The 24,175-nt window shown below is 42.1% G+C and overlaps 1 protein-coding gene across 3 annotated transcripts in view; it reads right to left on the bottom strand.

Moving 5' to 3' along the window:
* Positions 1–6,609: 6,609 nt before the first annotated feature.
* The window catches only part of ELP2 (elongator acetyltransferase complex subunit 2), a 40,797-nt gene continuing 23,231 nt past the window's right edge, over positions 6,610–24,175 (bottom strand). For 2 of the 3 annotated variants that reach the window (XM_059409482.1, XM_059409485.1), the window contains exons 14-22: positions 22,357–22,426; positions 21,556–21,651; positions 21,350–21,407; positions 20,640–20,712; positions 15,574–15,766; positions 14,044–14,165; positions 11,841–11,974; positions 11,199–11,312; positions 6,610–7,430 (exon numbers count right to left, since the gene is read on the bottom strand). In XM_059409482.1, the coding sequence (XP_059265465.1) occupies positions 7,274–7,430; positions 11,199–11,312; positions 11,841–11,974; positions 14,044–14,165; positions 15,574–15,766; positions 20,640–20,712; positions 21,350–21,407; positions 21,556–21,651; positions 22,357–22,426 (1,017 nt within the window). In that variant the 3' untranslated portion in view covers positions 6,610–7,273. The remainder of the gene's footprint in view (positions 7,431–11,198; positions 11,313–11,840; positions 11,975–14,043; positions 14,166–15,573; positions 15,767–20,639; positions 20,713–21,349; positions 21,408–21,555; positions 21,652–22,356; positions 22,427–24,175) is intronic. The other variant, XM_059409483.1, reaches the window with a different exon arrangement.

Raw genomic sequence — 24,175 nt, 5'->3', positions numbered from 1 at the left:
GTATATATATATATATATATATGCCATGTAGCCCAAATGCCCTACCACTGCTTCAGGACGCAGGTGCAGAATTGCAGGGGAGAGGAAAGGGGTTAACTTCCAACTAGGGAGTTCAGGGAAGGCACCCTAAAGGAGCAAGCCTTTGACCTGGACCATACCAATGAGCCTGTGAAGAAGGGAGAGCAATGGGGGATGCCAGGAGGTTCAGCCTCTAATTGGTACCCTCACGTTTATTTCGCCAAGATTCCCCAGGCCTCTCCTGCCAGAAAAACTGTCAGAAATCAGACTGCACATTCTTACCCTGCCTAAAGAGGAACCTCCTGCCTCCATCGGTGAAATGTCTTACTGCATTCATCCCTTGGTGGGCTCCTGGGGCCTGTGCTGCCTTGTCTGACCCGGCTCAGCTGCTGACCCTGGGGCCTTGGAGGAGCCGGAGCCAGTCCATGCTGAGGTCCCAAGAAACTAGCCTCTGCACCCAGTGTTTACAGCTGCGGAGGAAAACAGCTCTTCAGCTCCCACTTACAGCCCTCTGACACTGAAACCAAGAAAAATATGTGCCTACGGCCAGATTGAGCAAACATGAGACAGTCCTGATTTTGTACTTAAAATCCCCCCACCCCTGCCCGCCCAGGTGAGGTTCTGTCCCTGGTCCCGCTCACGGAGCTTGGATGAGATCTCCCCCAAAGCCCTGGCTCCCACGTTAATAGACTTCCATAGGGCCCCAGCCCCAGGCTCCTCTGGCAATGGACTCCCTTTGCAAAACTCTCCGAATTCTTCATCCCCTCACTCTGCAGAAGCTCGATGGGTATCTCTCAGAATTAAAGTCTGTAGTGACTAAAGAAGGCAAGGTTGGTTTGGGGGTAGATTTCGGAAGGCTGTAAGTCAGGCTAAGGGACTGGAATTTCATTCTGAAAATTTCTGAGCACAAAAGTGCTCCCAGGAGGCGACTTAGATAGATCTAATGCCCATGACCAGGCTGGAAGGGGTGCTGAGAACTGGGAGTAGGGAGACCAGCTACAGCCTCCTGCAACCTCCAGGCCGGAGTCACTGAAGAGGAAAGTGGGCGTTGGCAGGGGCACCAGCCAGTGTTCACTGGGGAGCTGCTCCCTGCGAGGAACCTGCTCAGTCCTGGGCAGCCAGCAGTCAGGGAGGTAGCCTGTGTGCCTGAGAGGCCCCCAGTGAAGGAGATGGGCCCGCAGCTAGATCACCCCCTCTGCACTGCGCCGGGCTGGAGAACAGGGCTTCCCAAAAAGGTTGAGGCTGTAAGGGAGAAAGCCTCCCCAACCCGGGACTCCAGAAGTCCTGAAGAGAAGGTGGGCAGCATTCTGTGTGCAAATGCTGGAGCTACGAAAAGGCTCAGAAAATTAGAGGAGCACAGCCTGTGCTTGTGCAGGGGTAAGGAGTGGGGACAGGGAGTGAGGGAAGGGAGGGGGCCAAACTCTGCAGCCAGGAGGGACAGGAAGATGCCAGAGAACCCCTACAGGAGTGTGGCTGTGTCAGAGGTATGCCTGACACCCCAGCAGCACTGAGAGGCATTCAGGGAGGCTGGCCAGAAGTCCTAGCGAGGAGGAACGAGGGCCCACATGGTACAGAGCGATGAATGCACCTGGGGACTGAGAGAGGACCGGCTCAGGTGGCCTGGCAGGGAGGAGGGGGCTCAGGCATAGGCAGACAACATGGTTCAGAACACCTAAGTGGAGATTGGGGCTCGGGGCTCAGGAAGGACAGTGTCAGGGTTGGAGACACAACTCATGGGAGAAGCTTGCGGAAAGGTCACTCCCTAGGCTCTACAAGTGTTCAGGGAGAGGCAGAGCCCTGGGGAGAGCAACATGTAAGTGGTGGCTGCCTCCATGCCATTGACTGGTGACAAGGTACAGGCAGAAAGGTGGGAGGACAGCCAGAGGACAACACCTTGGGGTACTAAGGCTGACAGGTGGTTAGGACAAGGGCCAATCAGATTAGTGAATGTGCTGCTACGTGGTGCGCTGACCTTGGTGAGAAAGTCTGTTATTTTGGTGGGGATGGAATCTCCATTATAATGGTCAGCTTTTTTTTTTTTTTTTTAAGATTTTATTTATTTGACACACAGAAAGAGAACGAGCAGGGGGATGGGCAGAAGGAGAGGGAGAAGCAGGCTCCCTGCTGAGCAGGAAGCCCAATATGGGACTGGACCCCAGGACCCTGGGACCATGACCTGAGCTGAAGGCAGACCCTTAACTGACTGAGCCACCCAAGCGCCCCTATAATGGTCAAGTCTTAAACCACACCTTCAACAGTGATGAAGGGTAGAGGTTTTCGTACTGGCTAACCCCCGAGGCCTCTTGATCCTGGAGGTATTTAGGGACTGAAATTATGATAGATCAAATTTCCTGCCAAGTAGTTAGGATGAAGGGTGGCTGTTTCAGAGGCTAAATTTGGTTTGGATGATGAATTTATTATTTCCTGCTAGAATGAAATGCATTCTTCCGTAACAATGAGAACCTGCTAGCCGAGATACTCTGACACCTGACAAATGAGAAGAGAGTCTGCGGAGCAGGAGTGAGAGTGAGCAATGGAGCAGGTTTTTCTCTAGAGCCTGCCAGAGGAGAAGTTTCAGGAAAAACAACTTGAAAGCAGTGAAAGATCAGAAACCCCAGGAAGCTCCCTTCCCTAAAGGGACAGAAGACCTTTTCTGGGAACAGAAGCTAAAAGGGCAGTTCGGAATCATGAACAAGGCTCCATTATATCTAAACCCATAATGTTCAAAACAACAAAACCCCACCAGCCAGTACAAGGCAGAACACACAAGGCTCAGGGTGGGTGGACCCAGAGGGGTGACATTCCTGAGGCGGTTTTCCTGAGGTCTCAACTTCTCCCTGTGTTCACTCAGAGGCAGGTCTGCTGGGCAAGCCCGACCCCCCTTCTCGGTCCCTTCTGTGTTGACACCTTCCCTCCAGCTCTTTGCCCCCTATCCCTTTACGCCACCAAGACAGGGAGAGGACCTGAAATCAGCTACCCTATTTACTGACTAGTGGATTACAATGAATCCTTCCTCCACCAGCCAGCCATCCGTGTTGTCAAATATCCTCATCCTTAAATGCAGCAAATATTTGACAACACACGGCTAGACACACTGTGCTAGATGCTGTGGAGAGCAAGAAAACAAATCTGATGCCCCATGTTTAGGCTTTAATAGGCTTCTATAGTGCGAGTTCATCGGGAGCCTACCCAGCACCCACTGCTCCTGACTCTGCTTTGGAAAACCAACAGCAACAGCAACAGCCATGTGGTCCTAATGGGACAAGCTGACCTTCGGCTCCAGAGTAGTCCATGGCTCTTGCCACATCAAATGGGCAGGCCTAAGCCACTCAGTGTGTGGTTCCCTCCCCACTCATGGCCCATTGTGATTAGTTCAGGATGTTTGGGTCAGAGTAAAGCTCAGACTTAATGTTTTATTCCCTTTGATATGAACAAAGAAATCTAGAACTTCAATAGCTACTTTCGTCCATGGGGAAGGGCAATCTTGGAAGAAAGCTGAACCCTGGAGAGGTCAGCTCAGAGTAAAGGGTCACAGTGCCCTGATGAAACCACACTTGAACTTTGTCCTACCACTGGGTTGTTTTCAGTTATGTGAGCTAGTAATTCCCTGTACCATTTTGAGGCAAACTTACTTACCACAGAAAGAATCTAACTGACATAAGATTGATATAAATAAGAGATAGGGAATGAGAAATGCCATTAAAAATAATACTGTGGAATTCAGAGAAAGGAAAGAATACTTGAAACAAGGGATTAATAAAGGCTCTATGGAGGTGATGTGAGCTGAGCTTTATTTATCCCTAATGGTTGGTGTCATATCTATCCAGAGCTAGCATTTTTCATGTGCTAGCTCATTTAGTCCTCAAAACAATCCTACAATGTGGCTGCTTTTTTACAAAAGGAGACTCTTTGTTCTTTCTTCCAGAATAAAGTACCTCAATTCCCAGCTGAACACATGCCCCTCACCACAAAAAAAATTTCCTAGTTTCTCTTGCAGTATGACTGCAAGACTAAATTCTGGCCAAGGAGACGAAGCAGAACTATGTGGACTTCCAAGAAGTTTCCTTAAAGCTAGGGACAAGCCTTTCCTTTCCGTTGGTTGGAATGTGAAGATCGTGGCAAGAGGCCAAGCAGCCATCCTGGATGGCGAAGAAGCCACACACTGAGGACTGCAGACAGCAAAGAAAAAGAGCCTAGGTTCCTGATCATTTTGAGAAGTCTCGCTGCCCATCTTGATCTGCCCACCTTGATTCCTTCTTTTTTCCCCCCAGAGAGAGCGAGAGCACACGCCCAAGAGCATGGAGGGGCAGATGGAGGGAAAGAATCTTAAGCAGGCTCCACACCCAGCATGGAGCCCAACATGGGGCTCGATCCCACGACCCTGATATTATGACCTGAGTGGAAATCAAGAGTTGGGATGCTTAACTGACTGGGCCACCCAGGCACCCCTACCTTGATTCCTTTTGAGAGAAAACTTCTACCTTGAACAATCCAGAAAGAACATTCGGCGTTTTCCCTCACACACAGCTGAATGGAAGTCAGGATGATCTACTAGTTTTACCTCCATGCGGACATGAGGGGAACTGCTTACCCATACTTACTGCCAGCATGAGCCAGGATCAAACATGCTTCTGATGCCTCAGGTCCAGGTTCCAATCCCCACCTAAGGGCCTTGAGAAACACGCAGGGGTTTGTACAAAAAATAGTTCACAAAAGGCCTGGCTTTCCTTAAACCACTCAGGATTTTTTGTGGTGGTCAGAACTGCTAATTTAAGAGAGAGAACGAGTCTCTCCTTTCACTTCATTCCTGAGTTTGGAGTCTCCCCCCAATTCCCACATTCCCCCTTTGGAATCCGTAACCAACTCTGCTTCCCCTGAGGTTATTGGGAAGTGATCCGGCTCTGTGCTTTACAAGGTAAAAATGTACTCTGAGCAATCCGACTACCTCTCCCCATGTCTAGGAAAGTTGTGCAGGTCAGAAGATAGCAACTGCTTAGGCTGGCGCTGGGCATTAATCTGAGCTCTGATGCAGTGAGAGGTCGGGGAAAGCGGCAGGGCAGGGCAGGGCCTCTGAAATCCTCCTCCACTCCTCTGGAGCAAAGTTCTAAGAGGTCCTTTTTGCTTTAGATATGATAAACAATGTGGTTCGTAATACGGTATGGTCCGAAGGGTACTTACTCCTTTAGAAGATTAAGAGGCGTGTGAGACCACAGCGCATGTGTATGACTTACAGTGCAGAGCGCCCCACTGTACAGCAAGTCCTCGCGGCGCTTACTGAACTGAACACTCGGGGCTTACAGAGGAAGACGCTTCAGGACAACTTACGAAAACTGCCTAATACAAACCCAACTGACAAATTAAAATAAAAACCATAAATTCAGACTCTCTGACACTAGGCCTATTTCCAGGGATGCTTAGGGGGTTGAGTTCTGTGCATGAAAATGTTCTAAACACCAAGTTAGCTCAGTGAATGTGCTCTGGAATCCCGCATGCATGGGATCCCTGCATGCCAGGGGGGTGGGGGAAGACTCAGCTCCGTCAGCTGATAAGCAAGGAAACCATCCTTCAGGGCATCCTGGGGTCTGAGGTTGAGAACTCAGATTCTCCCTGCTTTGGTGTATGCACACACACATGTGCCTGAGGGTATTAGACTAGTTTATACAGACTCAAGAGTCTAGAACTGCACAGTCCAAATATGGATGGCCACTAGTGACATGTGGCTACTGAGCACTTGAAATGGGCTGGTCCAAACTGAGACAGGCTCTAAGTGTAAAATACACTTCATATTGTATAAGGACTTTATATAAAAAAATATAAAATACCTCAACTATCTTTTATGTTGTATATGTGAAATGATACTATTTTGGATATACTGGGTGAAAAGATGTCACTAAAATAAATTTCACCTATTTGTTTTTACTTTTATTATTTAGCTATGAGAAATTTTAAAAAATTACTTATATAGCTCAAATTTTATTTCTATATTTCTAGAAATACTGGATAATGCTGGACTAGAAATCTCGATTTAGACAAAATACCACATCTCGTTTGGAAGCAAAATGTCGCATTAGATCATGGCAAACTCCAACCAAGAAAGTCCTCACCTCTCCGCTTCCAGCATATTTATTATGCATAGTATTCATTTCACTGCCGATTTCCCAGATGACTCTGGGTCAGGGAAAGCTTCCACTCTCATGCCAGTTTCCCCTGAGCTTGACCTCCCTCCACCCAACTCCCAAAGCTCCCAACTCTGGTGGCCCATGTCCCAAACTTCTGGCATACCCAACATTCTGTTTCTGGCATCTTCTTCCTTCTGCTCCCACTACACACTCACCCTTGGGGCATTCTTTCTCTCGTGACTCACGTATGTGACCTCACATCAACTCAGATGATTCAGACACAACTCTCCTTTTCAGCCCCTAATCTATCAGGGTAAATGTCAGCACAGTCTGCTTTTAGTCCAACTGTAAAAGAAGAATCTGTGTACTTTTAAAGAATACAAGAAAGAACTGACTACAGTTCAAATTCACAAGTGCCTGCCAAATTCCTGGCAAATGGTGGGTGTGCACGGGAAGAAAGGTCAAGACCACAGAAAGTATAGTCTGTTTATTTACAAAAGCTGTTAAAATAAAAATTGAGTACTCTGGGTTTTATCTCTTTTTATTTTCTGCGTCCTCTCTTTGAAGAGGGTAATAAATAATGAAATGTCCCAAAGAAGGGCATATGAAAAGATGTAAAGGCCCAAAATAACACAGAATCAGGCAAATTCACTCATAAAGAACGAACGGAGGTTGGGGAAGCCAGGGTGGCTCCGTTGCTTAAGCCTCTGTCTTCAGCTCAGGTCATGACCTTGGGATGGCGCACCCCATCAGGTTCCTTACTCAGCGAGGAGTCTGCTTCTCCCTCTCCCTCTGCCTGCTGCTCCCCTGCTTATGCTCTGTCAGACAAATAAAATCTTTAAAAAAAAAAAAAAAAAAGAACAAGAACAAGAGTGGTTCTTAATCTGGGACACAGGGATGCAGGTCTGAATCCCTGAAAGTGTGGGCCAGGTTCTGAGGGTGTGAGCGTATGTCTGTCTGTGAGGAAAGAGTGTGCAGCTTTCATCAGATTTCAAAGGATCTGTGACCCAGTAAGCACTACTGCTATAGGATTTAAAAATTAAACTCGATGAAATTATAAGGTAAAGAAAGTCGTCTATTTACAGGATAAATATCTTCAGACACCAATGACCACATGCCTGTAGTTATTAAGCCCATCACAATGCACGTCTGTTAACTTTGTATATCTTCACAGTGTGATCTTCACCACAACTTGCTAAGTGTAACCATTCGGCGCCTTCTGCTTCATTCTGTTCAGTTTTTCCATTATAATTCTTCCAGCATAATTTTTTGATAGCAAGTGTATGACTTTGGCTAAAACAAAGATAGAGAAATCATGAAAGGAACGTATGCTAGGACTATGAAATATTTTACCAATGTATTAATTTAATTACCTTGCCCTTGCTATTAATGTTTTTTTTTCCTTGCTCAGCTATATTTTATTTTATTTTTCTTTAATTTTTAATTTTTTTATTTTTTATAAACATATATTTTTATCCCCAGGGGTACAGGTCTGTGAATCGCCAGGTTTACACACTTCACAGCACTCACCAAAGCACTATTAATGTTTTTAATATGAATTGAAGTCAAAACCTGAAAATCAAAAGGTTCAGGTTTTACAGAAAGCAGAAGCAGTCCTATAAATGCAGAGAACAAAATTATGGCTGCCAGAGCAGAGCATGAGGAAGGGTTAGGCAGAGTGGATGAGAGGGAGATTCAGGCTTCTAGTTATGGAACAATTAAGTCACAGGAATGAAAGGCACAGCATGAGGAATACGTCAATGACACTGTAACAGTGACATTAACAGGGACAGATGGCAGCTACACCTGGGTGAACATAGCATTACATGTAAACTTGTAAAATCACTAAGAGGTACACCTAAAACCAATGTAATACTATATATCAACCATATTCAAATAAAAATAAAATTGTAAAAATTTAAAAGTACAGGTTTTTAAAACACCATCACTAATACTTCAGCAATTTTATTCTAAAGTTGAAAACATCTTACTCTAAGTAAAACTATCAGACTAAATCTTACCTACTGACAAAAGACACCACCAAAAAGAGCAAGAAACAATGAATCCCTGTCAATTTTTTTAATGATCAGAGGAATTCATGAAATGGCTATTAAAACCAGTCTTTCAGATAACATTACTAAATGTGTTTCTTTTTAAGGAATTCAGACTTGTAACACATTCAAAATTATTTTATTCTTTTGACATCCCTGTGACATATATGGACTCTTACATTTTTACTGCTGGGTAAGAAAAGATAAAGAAATATTTAATAAATTGCCCAATGAAACAATCTTGGTCTCCAATGTGACCTCTAACTGCATGACCTTGGGCAAGATGCTCTTATTAATGCTCCTTCAACCCCATGACAGGGCTAGAATGTTACCAAACACAGATTATTAATCCCTAAAAAATATAATAAAACCTAAAAATTTAACCTGCAATCAGACCTCCAAACTAAAGACAAATAAAGTTAAAAATTTAAGTAGGTTTGAAGGCAGCAAGCCCTAAAAACAATACCAGAGCACACAAATTATACTTCCAGATGCTGAGAGCCTACATGTCACCAGATGCACTCTCAGGATGAAAGGGAGGAAAGAAATAAAACCTTGAGGTGATGAAACACATTTTAAAAATCAGCATACCAGAACCTATGCAACCACATGACTGTGAGCCCTTGCGAGTGGTCCCTCTGGAGGTTACACACACTTCGACAATGCTACTGTAATCAGTGTTTCCTGAAATTCTTCCCAAGGCAATGCTCCCACACTTTACTGGCTGTGACTTGAGCACTTATCTCAATGACAGTGCATCTTTCATGAGTCTGGCTCTGATTATTAAAGGCAGTCCAGAGTCATCAGGAGAGGAGCTTTATAAATGAAACCAATACCAAACTTTTAAAAAAATGAAGTGAGTAAAATTGTAACAGGTATTTAATTGGTTTTCTTGCACCACCAGTAAGCTGGCTCTAAACACGATTCCTCAACATAAGTCTGAAAAATATTTTAAATGACACCGACATGACTAGAATTTCATTTATTATTGATAATATTAAAGATCTCTCATTTCTGGGCTCCTGGGTGGCTCAGTGGGTTGAGCCTCTGCCTTCAGCTCAGGTCATGATCTCAGGGTCCTGGGATCGAGTCCCACATCAGGCTCTCTGCTCGATGGGGAGCCTGCTTCCCTTTCTCTTTCTGCCTGCCTCTCTGCCTACTTGTGATCTCTCCCTGTCAAATAAAGAAGAAAAAGAAAAAAAAATTGACAAACCATAAGAGACTCTTAATCTCATAAAAGAAACTGAGGGTTGCTGGGGGCAGGGCAAGATAAAAGGAAGATGAAATGAAGGGAGGGGAGCTCAGGAAGAGAGAAAATTTCAAATGCCTAGAATATGGAATTTTCATTGGAGTACCTCCCTCTTCAGTAAGCAACAGTATGAACTATTTCAATTGCTAAACCCACCATCAGAGGTGGGAGAGAAGCCAAAAAGGCAGCAGGAGAAGGATGAGTTTTAACCAATACATTATGAGCACAAACATGCTTTGCCAGTAAGGAGACAGACTCCCCTGGTTGAAATATCTTATAAAAGACATGTGCTCACAGGTCTCTCTCCACCAAGCCCATCATTTTCATCATGATACTGTCATTTGGAATTATATTTGACATTCTATTTTGAATAGTGCAGATATATGAAGGTTGAAGAATCAAAAAAAAAAAAATCTGATAAAATGAGGTTAGTGATTTTTTGAAAATTTAGCCATTTTTAAAGAATAGTTTGGGTTAAAAATTAGATTGAAAAAAGATCCTGCAATCTAAGGGGGGGTGTGTGGTTTGTAAACATCAGGTGTTCTAAGCCAGCTTAGGAAGTAAGAGCCCAGGCCCGGGGCATAAGGCTCAGGGAGCAATTCCTATGCGTGAAAGCAGGCATGTGACTTTGAGGGGCACTGGGCATTTTGCTCCACCATTTGAACTGAAGTGTTCAAACACAAGATGAGGCTACCAAAACACAATCAAAATGTTTAAAAAAACACCCACATTTTTAATCCAATTTTATTACAAATCTACAGTAGTCAGTTTCTAGATGACATGAAAATCACTTTCATCTCAAATGTGTTGTCTATAAAGATATTATGCAAACAAGCAATCTGTTCAAGCAAATTTTAAAAACCAAGTGCAATATAGTAACAGACATCAATTTCAAGAGACTACCATAGTACTACTTAGTGGTAAGCACCACAAATAGAGATTTGTGTCCCTCTCCATTTAAATCTGGCATAAATTTGCCACTAAAGACAAATACTGTATGATCTTACATACAGAATCTTCAAAAAATAAAACCAAAAACTCATAGGAAAAGAGATCATATTTATGGTTACCAGATGCAGAGGGTAAGAGGAGAGGGAGTCCCAGGAAGGTGGTCAAAGGTATAAATTCCCAATTACGAGACAAGTAATACTAGGCACGTAATGTACAACATGATGACCTCCATGGACCCTGCTTTGATGTATACAGACTTGTTAAGGGAAGAGATCCTAAGAGTTCTCATTACAAGGAGAGATTTCTTTCCTTTATTCGTTTTTTCTCTTTTTATTGTATCTATATGAATAAATGGATGTAAATTAAATGTGGTAATGTTTCATAATGTATGTACATTCTGCTATTTGCCATAAACTTACACGTCACCTGTATGGATTACTTCTCAATAAAATTAGAAAAAAACTGCCACTATAAACCTTGATGCTTTGGGTGCCTGGGTGGCTTAGTTGGTTCAGTGGCCAACTCTTGATTTTGGCTCAGGTCAAAATCTCAGAGTCCTAGAATCCAGCCACATCTGACTCCCCTGCTCAGCAGGCAGACCCCCCCCTCTCCCCCTGCGACGCCCCCCCCCCCCCCCCGCCCCACACACTCTTTCTCAAATAAATAAATCTTTTGAAAAAAAGACTTATAAAAGATCAACTTATTTTATAAAAACTAATTAAAACTCAATGTTTTGTAACAAATACATTTGTAATTTGTGTAATTTTAACAAAATCTAACCTGATGGAAGTAAAAATAATAAGAAAATACCTTTGACTTGTTTCTACACAGTGGGTCCAGTCATTTATTTCTGGAACTTGATCAGTCTTTTTCCATGTGTATAGACAAACCTTTCCACACTCTAATCCTACTGCAACAACATACCTGTTTTTAAGGGAGGAGGGGAAGACAGTGATTAATTAGCATCAATTTCTGTTATCTCCGTCATTGCTCTATCAGAGTTCTTTACCAGAGTTCTTTCCCATCTGTCTTATAGTAGCTTATAAAAGAAGTGCCAGCCCAGGAGAGAGTGCACTGCTCCTACTGCGCCCTCAGGGAGCCACCTCTCCATCAGGGGTGCACAGTTTTCCCTCTGTCCTCTGCTGGCACACCCACAAGCCAGTGTTTCCCTGGCTGGCTACAGGGGCCCTCATTCTACTGCAGACACTTATTATGGCGAAAGCACCACGGTTCTAAATTTGTTGAAATAAGAACCTGTTAGCCACACTCCCAATCCCCATTTTCCCACACTCTGAATGTCATTGTGTTCTATCAATTTAACAATTCCTATAAGAAATGTAAGCATTATGGAAAAAAACAGCAATTCAGAAGCTATGAAAATATAAGAGGACTACATATGAAGAAATCAAGTGTGAACAAAACTGTGAAACAAAGCCCCACTCGGAGACTGACCGTTGGGAAAGGTTAAGCAGCGGGCAGACACTGACGGCTGTCACTGCTCCGCCCACGTCCAGGACAGAGGAGCAGGGGCCGATGCTGTGCTCCACGGAGTCATCACTGGAGTCGCACTCGCCCCACACAACCACCTAACAGACAGATCAAACTGTAAAGCTTTCTCTTTGCAAGGTTTACAGCAATGCATCAGAGTATCGACAGTACAGATAATGCAAAATATTCATTCTAGCATTTATTGTATGCCTCATTTACATTGGCAGCTGATGTTCCAGGATTTCAGAGTACTGCAAGCATCACAGAGAAGCCACGGGGTAGCAGACCCAAGTCTGTGAGACCTCAATTACCTAAATGTGCTGGTCCAAACAGGGACTGCCCCTGCCCAGAGACCAGGGATTGTCCAGGACACTCTTTTATACTCAGGAAACCAGTTCTGACCTAGGGAGAGTCTATCGGTCACATCCTCATTAAGAGGCTCGTGCACATGTCCAAGACAATACTACACACGCATGGGGACCAGTCCAGCCCTGGCTTTTCCTCTATACCACAGCTGCTCAGGGAAACGACTCACCAGGCAGGAGGGCCTAATTGTGACGATACCCTGCGTGAGAAATGACACTTCCCTAGAAGGTTTAGGCGTTCACTGACAGGCGGCCAGGGCCAGGATCCCTGACAACACAGAATCAGGACAGCTAAGATAAAATAGCACTGACATTCTGCTCTGCAGTCTTTGCAGACAGGACTTCTGTAAAACATCCTAAAATAAGACAATTAACCACAAAAGCATCTGTCCATGTCATGGGGAAGGGGCAGTTAAGACCTAAGCCCCCAGATGTCAGTAAAAAAAGGACCATCAGCATGTGGACATTAATGTAATAGGTAGACAGATACATGACCAAAGCCCTGATCAGCACGACTCAGCACACCCTGTTTAAAAAAGTTCTGCAAAAGACCTCATAAAACCCCCTAAACTTAGAAACTCCAAGGGCAACCCACTAGGGTCCCCCTCCCCCTCTGGGAGCTTTGTACTCTTGCTCAATAAACTTTGCTTTGCTGTCCATCACTTGTCGTCTGGTCTACCTCTTCCTTCTTCGAAGCAACTGACCAAAAACCGCAGGCACTAAGGGGACATAAAATCCTAAAACAGAAGCTCATGTCTCCAAGGGATGTGACTAGTCACAAAGAAACAGAGTGAAGTGCAGTGGACAACACTTACAAAATCCAGGTCAAAGCAAGATGCCCAGTAGGAGGCTCTGACCAAGTAATCAGAAGTATACTTCTGAGAATGTGTGCTGGGTGACACTCCGTCCGGTTCAGGCCTGACACATCCCTGGGAGCCCTGGTGGCAGCACGTGCGACCGCGTAGAGGGCAGAAGCAGTTCTGTTCCCTCGGTGGTCAGCACAGCACAGCACAGCAAGGTGGCACCCGGGGAGAAGCGGACCGGTGAATGGACGCAAGTGACAGTCTAAAAGAAATGGGTTAGAGGCTGACACTTCAGTGTTTCACTGAGTGACATGTCCACACCAGCCCTCTGCTTTGGTAATTTGCACCATGACAACTGGAGAGGGCAGGGAGAGGAAAGGAAACATTCAACTGCCTCCCCATCTCTGGTCTGCAGAAAAAGGAAAAGAGTATTTTAAGGAGTGTGAGGACAGCAGAGACCAGAGGCCGGGATGAGGGCAGCAGTCAAGAACCTGTTCCTCTCTGAATTGTTTTGATTTTTTTTAAAGCTTAGGAAATAAACACAAACACACACACACACCCACACACACACACACACACCCATATACACTGCTTCCTCCACTGAATGAAAAGGCGATAATCCTCTATTATAGAGGAAAATTTTAATTCATAGAAGTATGAAAAAGAAAAGCCAACTGTTTTCCTCCTGATGCCCCTCCACCCCCTCCTGCTCTTCTACATTGTTAGTCTTCAACCATTTCATTCACTACTTCTCCCTCACTGGGGCCCTTTGATGAACACCATGTGTCTGAAAGGTTTTCTTTTCATATTTGGTATTTCAGAGAAATGTATTTATAGCTTTTAACAAGGAAAGCCTTTTTATGCATGCAATTGAAAAACACAGAAGAAATACATAGATTATTTTTAATTTTATCAGAAAGTCAGGATAATGTATTTTCTATCCAAATATACCTGTATTATTATTTTACATTTGAAAAATACGAAGTTAAAAAAAATTACCTTTTTGTCCCGACTCCCAGTGAAGAAATACTTGCTATCGGGACTCCAATCACAAGACCAAATAATTCTACTGTGCACAGCAGTTACCTTGTTGGTGAAGGCGAAGAGGCTGAAAACTGGGTCTGAAAGAAACACCACACACACTGCTCACAAGGCAGACAGAGCTGGTTTCATCTAGTAGAAATCTATGCTTACATGTCATACACATCACCCCCTGTAGCAATCAATTTATACCTAGGGACATTTACAACAGACCTGGCTGCTGGCCCTCAGCAGAAGGCTCCGGGCATACATGTACTCTTCCAGGAAGGAATGCTTTTATGTTACTAGTCATTCTCCAGTGACTGGTGACAAACATCTTCCAGGCACTGAACTAAAATTTCAACTGTATAAAGAGCCTGAGCAATTTAACTTTCCTCCGCAAGTAGCCAGATTTACACATAAGGAAAAAAGATTACCGTACTCTTACATAATGGGAAAAAAACCTCAAATAAACAAAAACCTTAAAAAAACCTTTGCCCTTGTAAGATTTAAGTGTCAGGTAAACTTCTAGTCCTCATATGGACTACACCTAAAAAATAAAGTTAAAAATAAAAAATAAAATTATAAAAAAATAAAATTACCTCAAAAATAAAATTGTAAGTAATTTTTACTTTATTAATCTGTAATCCATAAAGATACAAGAGATTAATGGATGTATCATTAGTGTCACATTAACTTTTTAAAAAGTAAAGGCTGCGTGTTAGGAAATCACTCATTGCAAAAGAAATCAGTTTACTCTAACCTCTAAAATACAAGAAACTAAGAGACTAGGAATATCACAAGATCAAACTGCATGCAAGTTATACCAATGGAAAACTAAAACACAATTAAACAACACAAAGATATTTTAAACCCTCTATAGATTTTACCCAAAGAAATCGGGGGAATCAAAACAGGCCATGCTCCAACAACACAAAAGTTTCCATCCCCTTTTTGTTTTTAATTTATGCCAGGCTCAGAGGAAAATGCAAGGTGGGTGTTAATATCCTGCCAGGGGTCATGGTATTCACAGACGGATACCTAAAATGCCCTTCCTAACTACCAAAGTGACGGGGTAAGCAGGAAAAAGGTAAAGATAATCGTCCTTCTAATAATTTTCATAATTTAATTGTATCTTCATTATTCCTGTCCCATAAAATCCTAGCTCAGAATATGGCACCCATTCAGTCTTCCATTGCCATTCTCTTTTATCAATCCACAAAAATCTATGTTTTTTAGATTTTTATGTTTCTGTTAATGGAGATGTCTGAATACATGCCATCCTGACTATATAATCACAAGGAAGTCAACTCAAAGATCACTGCATTTAAATCTTACAAGGAAGGTTCAAGTCTTCCTCAGAACACAACTCTGAAAGACCTCACAACAGTGAGACTCTGGCCTTCACCTTGTTATTACCTCTAGTCCTCTTTACCTAGTAGTTCCACAAGGTAGATAAAATGAACATAAGTGTTTCACTAATAATCTTCCAACTGGAAGATGGTTTACCTAAGTCAGGCGAGATTATGTCTTGCCTTTTCCACAGTGACCAGGTTCGATCTCTGGAAACAGCTAGTAAGAACTTGTCGTTGGGTGAGAAGGCCATCTGTGTGACAGTCAAACTGTGAAAAACTAAATTCTGCACCTGTTTCCAAGATGTAGTGTTCCAAAGAATGATGGCTGCATGTTCTTTCTTAGCTGCCTGGAGAACAGAGATCAAACAAGCAATTTAAGTAGAAACAGACTGGAAAAAGAACTCATATTTTTAAAAATAACATGCTGTTACTATGGGTATATTGTATGTATCTGTATAAATAGGGGAAAATTCTGAGGCAATACATACTACAAGCACAATAATCTCCAGGAAGAGGAAGACTAGGATTAGACTAGGTGACTCATCAGAAACAGACACCATCATCACAGTGTTTAAATGTTTTACAAGAATACGTGTGTCTGTTAATTTGTAATTAAGAGTATGGGGCGCCTGGGTGGCCCAGTGGGTTAAAGCCTTTGCCTTTGGCTCAGGTCATGATCCCAGGGTCCTGGGATCAAGCCCTGCATCGGGCTCTCTGCTCAGCAGGGAGCCCGCTTCCCTTCCTCTCTCTCTGCCTATGTCTCGGCCTACTTGTGATCTCTTTCAAATAAATAAATAAAATCTTAAAAAAAAAAAAAAAAAGATAATGGCCCCCAAATTCCCAAATTTGATAAAAACAATAAACATACAGAGATCCAAGAAGTTCAGTAAAACCCAAGCACAGCCAACATGAAGGAAATTATATCAACAATAATCAAATTGTTTAAAACCAGCAATAAACATAAAATTGCAGTGGGAGGAGGAAAAAAACCCCATCACCAAGAAACAAAAAAATTATAGCAGACTCTCATTAGAAAAAATGCAAATAGGGGCACCTGGGTGGCTCAGGGGATTAGGGCCTCTGCCTTCGGCTCAGGTCATTGTCCCAGAGTCCTGGGATCAAGCCCCACAGCGGGCTCTCTGCTCAGCAGGGAGCCTGCTTCCTCCTCTCTCTCTGCTTGCCTCTGCCTACTTGTGATCTCTGTCACATAAATAAAATCTTAAAAAAAAAAAAAGCAAATTAAAAAAATGGAGCTACATCTTTAATGTACTCAAAGTAAAACCAACAATTTCTTACCCACTATAAAAATCATTCAAAAATTAGGGAGAGACAGATCTGTCAGACAGGCAGAAGCTCAAAAAATTCATGATCAGCAGAAATGCATTACTAGGAATGTTAAAAAATAGCCTTTAGGCAAAATAAAATGGTATCTGCTGGAAATTTTTTATTTAAATCTCTTCAAAAGATAACTGACTGCTCAAAGGAAAAATGACAAGATCTTATCAGATTTCTGTGAAGAAGTGTCCAACAATACCAAAGAGTAGGGGGAAACAAAAGTACACTTCTATGAAGTTCTTAAATCATATATGAAATAGTGCAACATTACTTGGAGGCAGACTGTGGCAAATGACAGAGGTGCAGTATGAGATGAAAGACAACCAATAAAATAACACAGTGGTTGTATCTACTAACCAAACAAAAGAAATAAAATGGACTCATAAAAAGCAATAAAGCAATCAATCAATCCAAAATAAGTAAAATGAAACAAAGAAAGGATGGATGAAATAGAAAACAAATAGCAAGATGAAAGATTTAAATCCAAGCATATTATTATGTTAGATGTGCCCCTGTTAAAATGGAAGATTATCAAGATGAATAAAAAAGCAAGATCCAACTGTACGCTGCCTTTAAGAAACCCACTTGAAAACAGCTTAAAGTACAAGGACGGAAAAAGATACATAATTCAAGCACTTCTCAAAAGAAAGCTGGAGTGGCTCTATGAGCATTGGACAATGTAGACTTGAGATCAGAACACAACACACTGCCAAAAATAGAGAGGATTGTTCTAATTTGTAAAACAAGTCAATCAAGAGAACATAACAAAGCATAAATGTTTTAACAGTAGAGCTTTAAAATATATAAAGTAAAACTGCCTGAAATACAAGGATTAAAAGATAAGCCTGCAATTATAGTCAAAGATTTCAAAATGCTACTCTCAATAAAACTGAGAGGATAAAGACGACATGAATACTATCAACCAATTTGACGTAATTCATATTTTCAGAACACTCCACCCAACAGAAACAGAATCCACATTCTTTTCAAGTAAACATGGAAATTTACCAAGATTAAATTTCAAAGGACTCAAATCATACTATGTTCTCTGACCACAATGAAATTAAATTAGAAATCAACAGCTATTTGGGAAACATTCAGTATATGGAAACTAAATAATAAATCTCAAAAAAACCTATAGGTAAAAGACAAAAATCAAAGGTAAATTAAAAAACATTTTCAGTTAGGTGAAAATGAATGGACTGCATCAAAATTTATGGAATGCCCCCAAAATAATACTTAACAATTTACAGCTCTCAACACCTATATTAGGAAGATCTGAAATCAGTGGTCTCAGCTTTAACCTTATTAAACTAGAAACAGAAAAGGAAATGAAATCTAAGAAAAAAATAAACGGGTGCGTAGGTGTGGCTCAGTCAGTTAAGTGTCTGCCTTTAGCTCAGGTCATGATCCCAGGGTCCCTGGACTGAGTTCCACATAGGGCTCCCTGCTTCGCGGACAGCTTGCTTCTTCCTCTCCCTCTGGCCCTCCCCCTGTTCCAACTAGTGTGCTCTCTCACTTAAATAAAATCTTAAAAAAAAACAAACAAACAGCAAAAATCAAAGAAATAGAAACAAAAACAGAAGAAACAGAAGCAGAGGAAAATCAAAAAGCTGGTTATTCGAAAATATCAAAGAACAATTACCATTATTTTCCTGACTAATTCTCAGAATGCTTCCCTCACCAAAACAAAAAGTGCCAGGGCACAGGGTGAGGTGTAAGATCTCAGGGTCCTGGGATAGAGCCCCGTTTTGGAGTCCCTGCTCAGTGGGAAGTTTGCTTCTCCCTCTGTCCCTCCCCCAACTTGTGCATGCTCTCTCTCTCAAATAAATAAAATCTTAAAAAAAAAAAGTGAATAGATCAACAAATTGTAATGTATCTGTACATGGGAAAACTACTCAGCAATAAAAAGAATAAACTGCTCATACATGCAACAACACAGATGAACCCCAAATTCTTATACAGAATGAAAGCAGCTGGACCACAAAAAAGAAAAAAAAGGAGAGAACATACAGTAGGATGCCATTTATATAAATTTTAGAAGATGCAAAGTACTCTATCATGACAGAAAGCAGATGAGTGGTTTCCTAGGGATAGGGCAGGAAAGGGACAAGAAAGAGGACTTACCAAGGGGCAGAGGAAAATTTCTGGGGTTGATGGCTACATTCATTATCTTAATTGTGGTTATGATTTCACGAATATAAACAAATATGTCAAAACTTTTCAAACTGTCCACTTTCAACATGCAATTTATAGTATGCAAATAACACTAAATGAAGCTGTTAAAAATGTTAGTTTCAGGTGCCTGAGTGGCTCAGTCAGTTGAGCGTCTACCTTCAGCTCAGGTCATCATCCCAGGGTCCTGGGATCCAGCCCCACGTAGGGCTTCCTGCTAGGCAAAGAGCCTGCTTCTCCCTCTTCCTCTGCCACTCCCCTTGCTTGTTCTCTCTCTCTTGCCCTCTTTCTCTCAAATACAAAAAAAAAGTTAATTTCAAAGGGAGATACATCCAATCATTTGCCTCACCAATAAAAACCAAATGTGTGGGTAACATCCTCCATTCAAGAAACCCAGCTACCCTTCAGGTAAACTTTCAGATTTAAACTTTCCAAGCCACACCTCTTTTCTACTGTTTACTAAAATATGAAATACACAGAAAAAGCATACAAATAACAATAAGAAAGTGGTACACATTTGCTACAAGCAAGCCCATGTGAAAATGAAAAATAACCAATTAATGACTGACAGTGCCCAAAGCTAAAAATAAATTAGCTGCTCAATAGAAGCATGGCTATTGCTGCTAAGCTCTATTCCTTCCACAGGCCCCATAACAAAAGGAAGTAGTCTCAGTACCATCCTCACAGAGGGGACAACCAGCAAAGAACATGAGGCAGGAGGGGTATCAGAGGCAGGCAGAGAGAGAGAGAAGGAAGCAGGCTTCCCGCAGAGAAGAGAGCCTGATGTGGGGCTTGACCCCAGGACCCTGGGATCATGACCTGAGCAGAAGGCAAAGGCTTTAACCTACTGAGCCATCCAGGTGCCCCTAGGCGCCCCAATCTTATGATGACTCAATACAGGTGGTGGCAAGAAGTCACAATAAAAGCAGAGAGAGGGGCTCAAGAGATAGGCAGCGCAAGTCATCAGCTTAAAACGAGTAAATTTTAGAAAACGTAGGGAAATATGTGGGTCTCAGACCTTTCAGACACTCCACAGAATATGGGTAAACAGTGAACTGTGAGTTTGAGATCACTCTCCCAGGCAGAAGCTTGAAAAGCACTATTCCGCAGTGCCACGTGCTAAGAAGCCAGCCTCACCCCGCCTCATCCCCTCCCTGGCATGGGCTGAGGGACTCCACTCCCTCCAGGCAGTACCATGTCTGCTTCTGGACAAACTGTCAGATGGAGCGGAGCACGCTGGCTTTGACCTTCTCATTCCCCCCTGTCTTCAGGACTCCCAATTATTTCAATTTATTGCATTTTGGGGTCATTTAAAAATACCTCATTAAATAAATCAACTTAAACCAAGTATTTAAGAACAAATGCATGTGGCTGAAACAGACTTAAAATCCAACAGACAAAAAAAACTTACAGATTTTTTTTTTTTCAAATTTATATATTTTTTAAGTAAGCTCTACACCCCTTGTGGGGCTTGAACTCACAATACAGAGATCAAGAGTCACGTGCTCTACTGACTAAGCCAGCCAGGTGCCCCTCAGTTGCAAGCTGTTGAAGGGACAGAAGGAAAATGAGACTGCAAAAGCAAGATTCAGAAAAAAGCAAGTTCCAGTGGCCTTTCATGGAGCATTCCGCCTCCATCACCACAACTTTAAGAGCCTGACAACTCAAGTAACATGTGAACAAATGGAGTAAGAAAGTAAAATTCCCTACCTTACATGCTGAGGCAAGCAGAGTCTTTGAATTGCTACAAGCAACACAAAATATTTCATAACCATGTCCATATCTAAAATTTAAAAAGAAAAAAAAAAGGCATAACCCTATATTAGTATATGTCCCTAATCTCAGGCTGCAGTTTTAAAATGTGAAAAGAACATAAATCTCTCTAACATACAATTCTTTTAGGGACATTACGTTTCTGTCTAGGCAAACATTTAGGGAAAAAACAGAGAGACTGGCAAGCTTCCTAAAAGTGATCTTCCTGAGTAAAATGCCAGCTTCCTAAAAGTGATACAACTTATTCAAACAATAAGATTAAAATATGAATTTTAACCTCCAACCAGCCAGTACAACAAACAATAAATCCAGAAAAGTTTTGATGGAGAACCACAAAAGGGAAAAAAACAAAAACAGAATAATAAATCTTAAAAGTCCTTTTCAGAAAAGAAAATAAATGTGATGTTTCTCTACTTTAAAAATGAAGACCAATAAACAAATCCAGTAAATAGAATACATAAGTAATATAAAAATCTATGTGAAGGTCAATTCTTGCCCCTTAGGAAGGCCACTGAAGATTTTTAGATGGGAATGGCGGGGAGAATGTAGGTAAAAGGAAAGCAAAGGAGAAAATCAAATTATGAGGAGAAAAAATATCACAAGTTAGGACAGAATCAGATCAAAGATCTTAGCACAGTTTAACTTACAGTTTTTGAACTTCAGGCCATAAAGTATTCTGCAGAAGATGATCCTCAGTGGGAGGTTCTATAATAAATGTAAAGCACTGAAATTATTTTTTTCAATTTTCATGTTAATAAGTGAATTCTATAGCCTTTACTTAGGTCAACAGTTAACAGGTACCACGCTATATGTACTAATTATTCTATTAAATCACTTTTTTACCACTTCTTACCAGTAAGTACGGAGGGGTGAAAGGCCATTTGTTGATACTCAAAACTAGTACTAGTTAACAGTTCCTCTTCATCAGAAGGCTGAGAAGCTATATCTCCTAGTTTAAAAGAAGCACATTAACATCATGAATTAATCCCCATATGTCTATGACCTATGCAAAGCCCAATATTAAGACCATCAGAAAGCAGAGGCACCTCAAAGTACTGATTGTACTTCAAAGATGCATCAGTGTGATTCCAAAGCCAAGGGTATTTCTGCTACTCCAGTATTTTCCAAATGTGCTCCTTGAAGCACCAGTCAATTCCATAAAGATTCCTTCCTTTTTCTTTGACCTAATATTTCCCAAACTGATAATCAGACAAATTCTTCAGGCTAGCCACAGCAGCATGTGCAGTGGGAGTGCTCCATGAAACACACCCTGTGAAAGCTGCACCGATTTCAGGGCCTGTGTATGGGCAGAGTACTCAGCATGGAATGACTGATGGAAAAAGCAGAGCATGTATTGTGATTCAAATAAAGAAAAAATCAGGGACATTTAGGTGGCGCAGTCATTCAAGCGGCCGACTCTTGGTAGTAGCTTGGGTTGTGGGTATCGAGGCACACTTCAAGCTCTGCACTCAGCAAGGGGTCTGCTTGAGATTCTCTCTCCCTCTGCTCCTCCCCACTTCTCTAAAATAAATACATGAATCTTTAAAAAGTTATTAAAAAAATCAGTAATGAACAGGAGATACATGTTATGCAAGTGTAACTAGGTTTTAAATACCACTATGGATTCACAAAGTTTGGACACTTCAAGCCTTACCCTGAAAGACAGCTTTATTTGATAACCCCAAAGCAGGGACAGTAGCTCCTTCTGGAAGGTCACCGTCTTGCTGGAATAAAAGATATGATATATTTTAAACACTAAAAGTTACCATGACCTCAGGCACACAAAATGTCATGCTCATAAATGCAGAGGAACAATTTAAAGGCCAAGCTGTGTGGATTTTCTGCCCATACTTCCATTTTCCTTGAAACCAACAGATGGAACGCTAAGCAATCACTCTCCAAAGACATGCTGCAGTTAACCCCCAACCCGCCACACCCAATCCACAAAGTCGGCTATCCTCTCAACCATAAGCTTGCCAAACCCTAAGAGCTGCGGGAGTTTCAGAGTCTGATGAAGAGTGCACTACTCTGGGGGCGCCTGGGTGGCTCAGTGGGTTAAGCCGCTGCCTTCGGCTCAGGTCATGATCTCAGAGTCCTGGGATCGAGTCCCGCATTGGGCTCTCTGCTCAGCAGGGAGCCTGCTTTCCTCTCTCTCTCTGCCTGCCTCTCCATCTACTTGTGATTTCTCTCTGTCAAATAAATAAATAAAATCTTTAAAAAAAAAAAAAAAAAAAAAAAAGAGTGCACTACTCTGGTTTCTAGCAAAGAATGGACTGAAAATGGCATACCCGGGGCTCTACTTCCAAAAGTCTCCCAAGCACATCCCTAATGATGCTCATGCAAAAACCTGTTTTCTAAAAAGGCACACAGTATTTTTCTTAAACATATTTAAATAACTCAATATTTAAAAATTTTTTTTACAGAGTGCCACTGAAATGCCAATAAACTGCTTCTGCCCTGCAATTTATATCAAATTGTCTCACAAAAAACTATATGCTAACCATCAACACTGGCACATGCTCATATGCTAAGAGCATTTCTCACAATTTAGGCTCTCATACAGGAGCTGGAACCCAACACAAACAGGTGCAGTGGGAATTTAAGCCATCATCAAGAACAGCTACCCAGGACATGAGAGGCTGCATGCTTTGTCTCAGAAACCAAGAAAAACAAAAAAAGCCACAAAAGGCACTCCTACAAACCTATCCCCACATTCACAATGGGAACAAACTCCAAAATACAGCAAGAGGCTTTCCAGCCTAAGGAATCTCTGTATCTTAGGACATGGAATTGAGCGTATACCTGGAGCAAAGCTCTTGTGGAATCCTAGAATCACATTTTGATCCCTAGAACTGAGACATCCTGAAACTAACTGCCCTTCCACCCCCACAGCTCTATATAATAATCCCAATCAAGACTTCCCTTTTGATCTCATTCCCACTGTCTCTTATGATTAGAAACAAGCAAAACAGAACCTGAGATCTTCACACAATAAAAAAAGCCTGTGTCATGAGGTGCTCAGCAAACACTCAGGGAAACGAAGTTGCGAGTTTATTTCAAATAACTTTCTTACCCAGATTGTATTAGTTGCCCTGCCTTCAGAGCCTCCAGGCTCAAAGACATCCTGTTTTCCCATAACATTTTCCACCCCAAAGTATTTTTCAGGACTTTGTTTAGGGACCCTCCAATAGCACCCACTGGTCTAAATCGTGCCTGCCTCCCCAGGTCCTCCAGCGCTTGACTTTTTCTGTCTCTCCATTTCCCTGGATACACTACTCTTCATCTGAATAGCCTGGGCTACCCTGCTGCTTCCTCACTCTCTCTCCTTCCTTCTGACTATCAAGTGTACTTACCCTTTGCAATCTCAGACCAAATTTGTGACCCATCTCTAAGTACAGTAAAGAACCATGTAATGCTCATGCTTCTGTATAACACAACTATCTTCCTAATTTCCCTTCAAAACTACTTCATAA

Source organism: Mustela nigripes, chromosome 8 (genome assembly GCF_022355385.1).
Source record: "Mustela nigripes isolate SB6536 chromosome 8, MUSNIG.SB6536, whole genome shotgun sequence".
NCBI lineage: Eukaryota > Metazoa > Chordata > Mammalia > Carnivora > Mustelidae > Mustela > Mustela nigripes.
The sequence above is the reverse complement of the archived record's forward strand: the minus strand, read 5'-3'. Positions and strand labels throughout refer to the sequence as shown.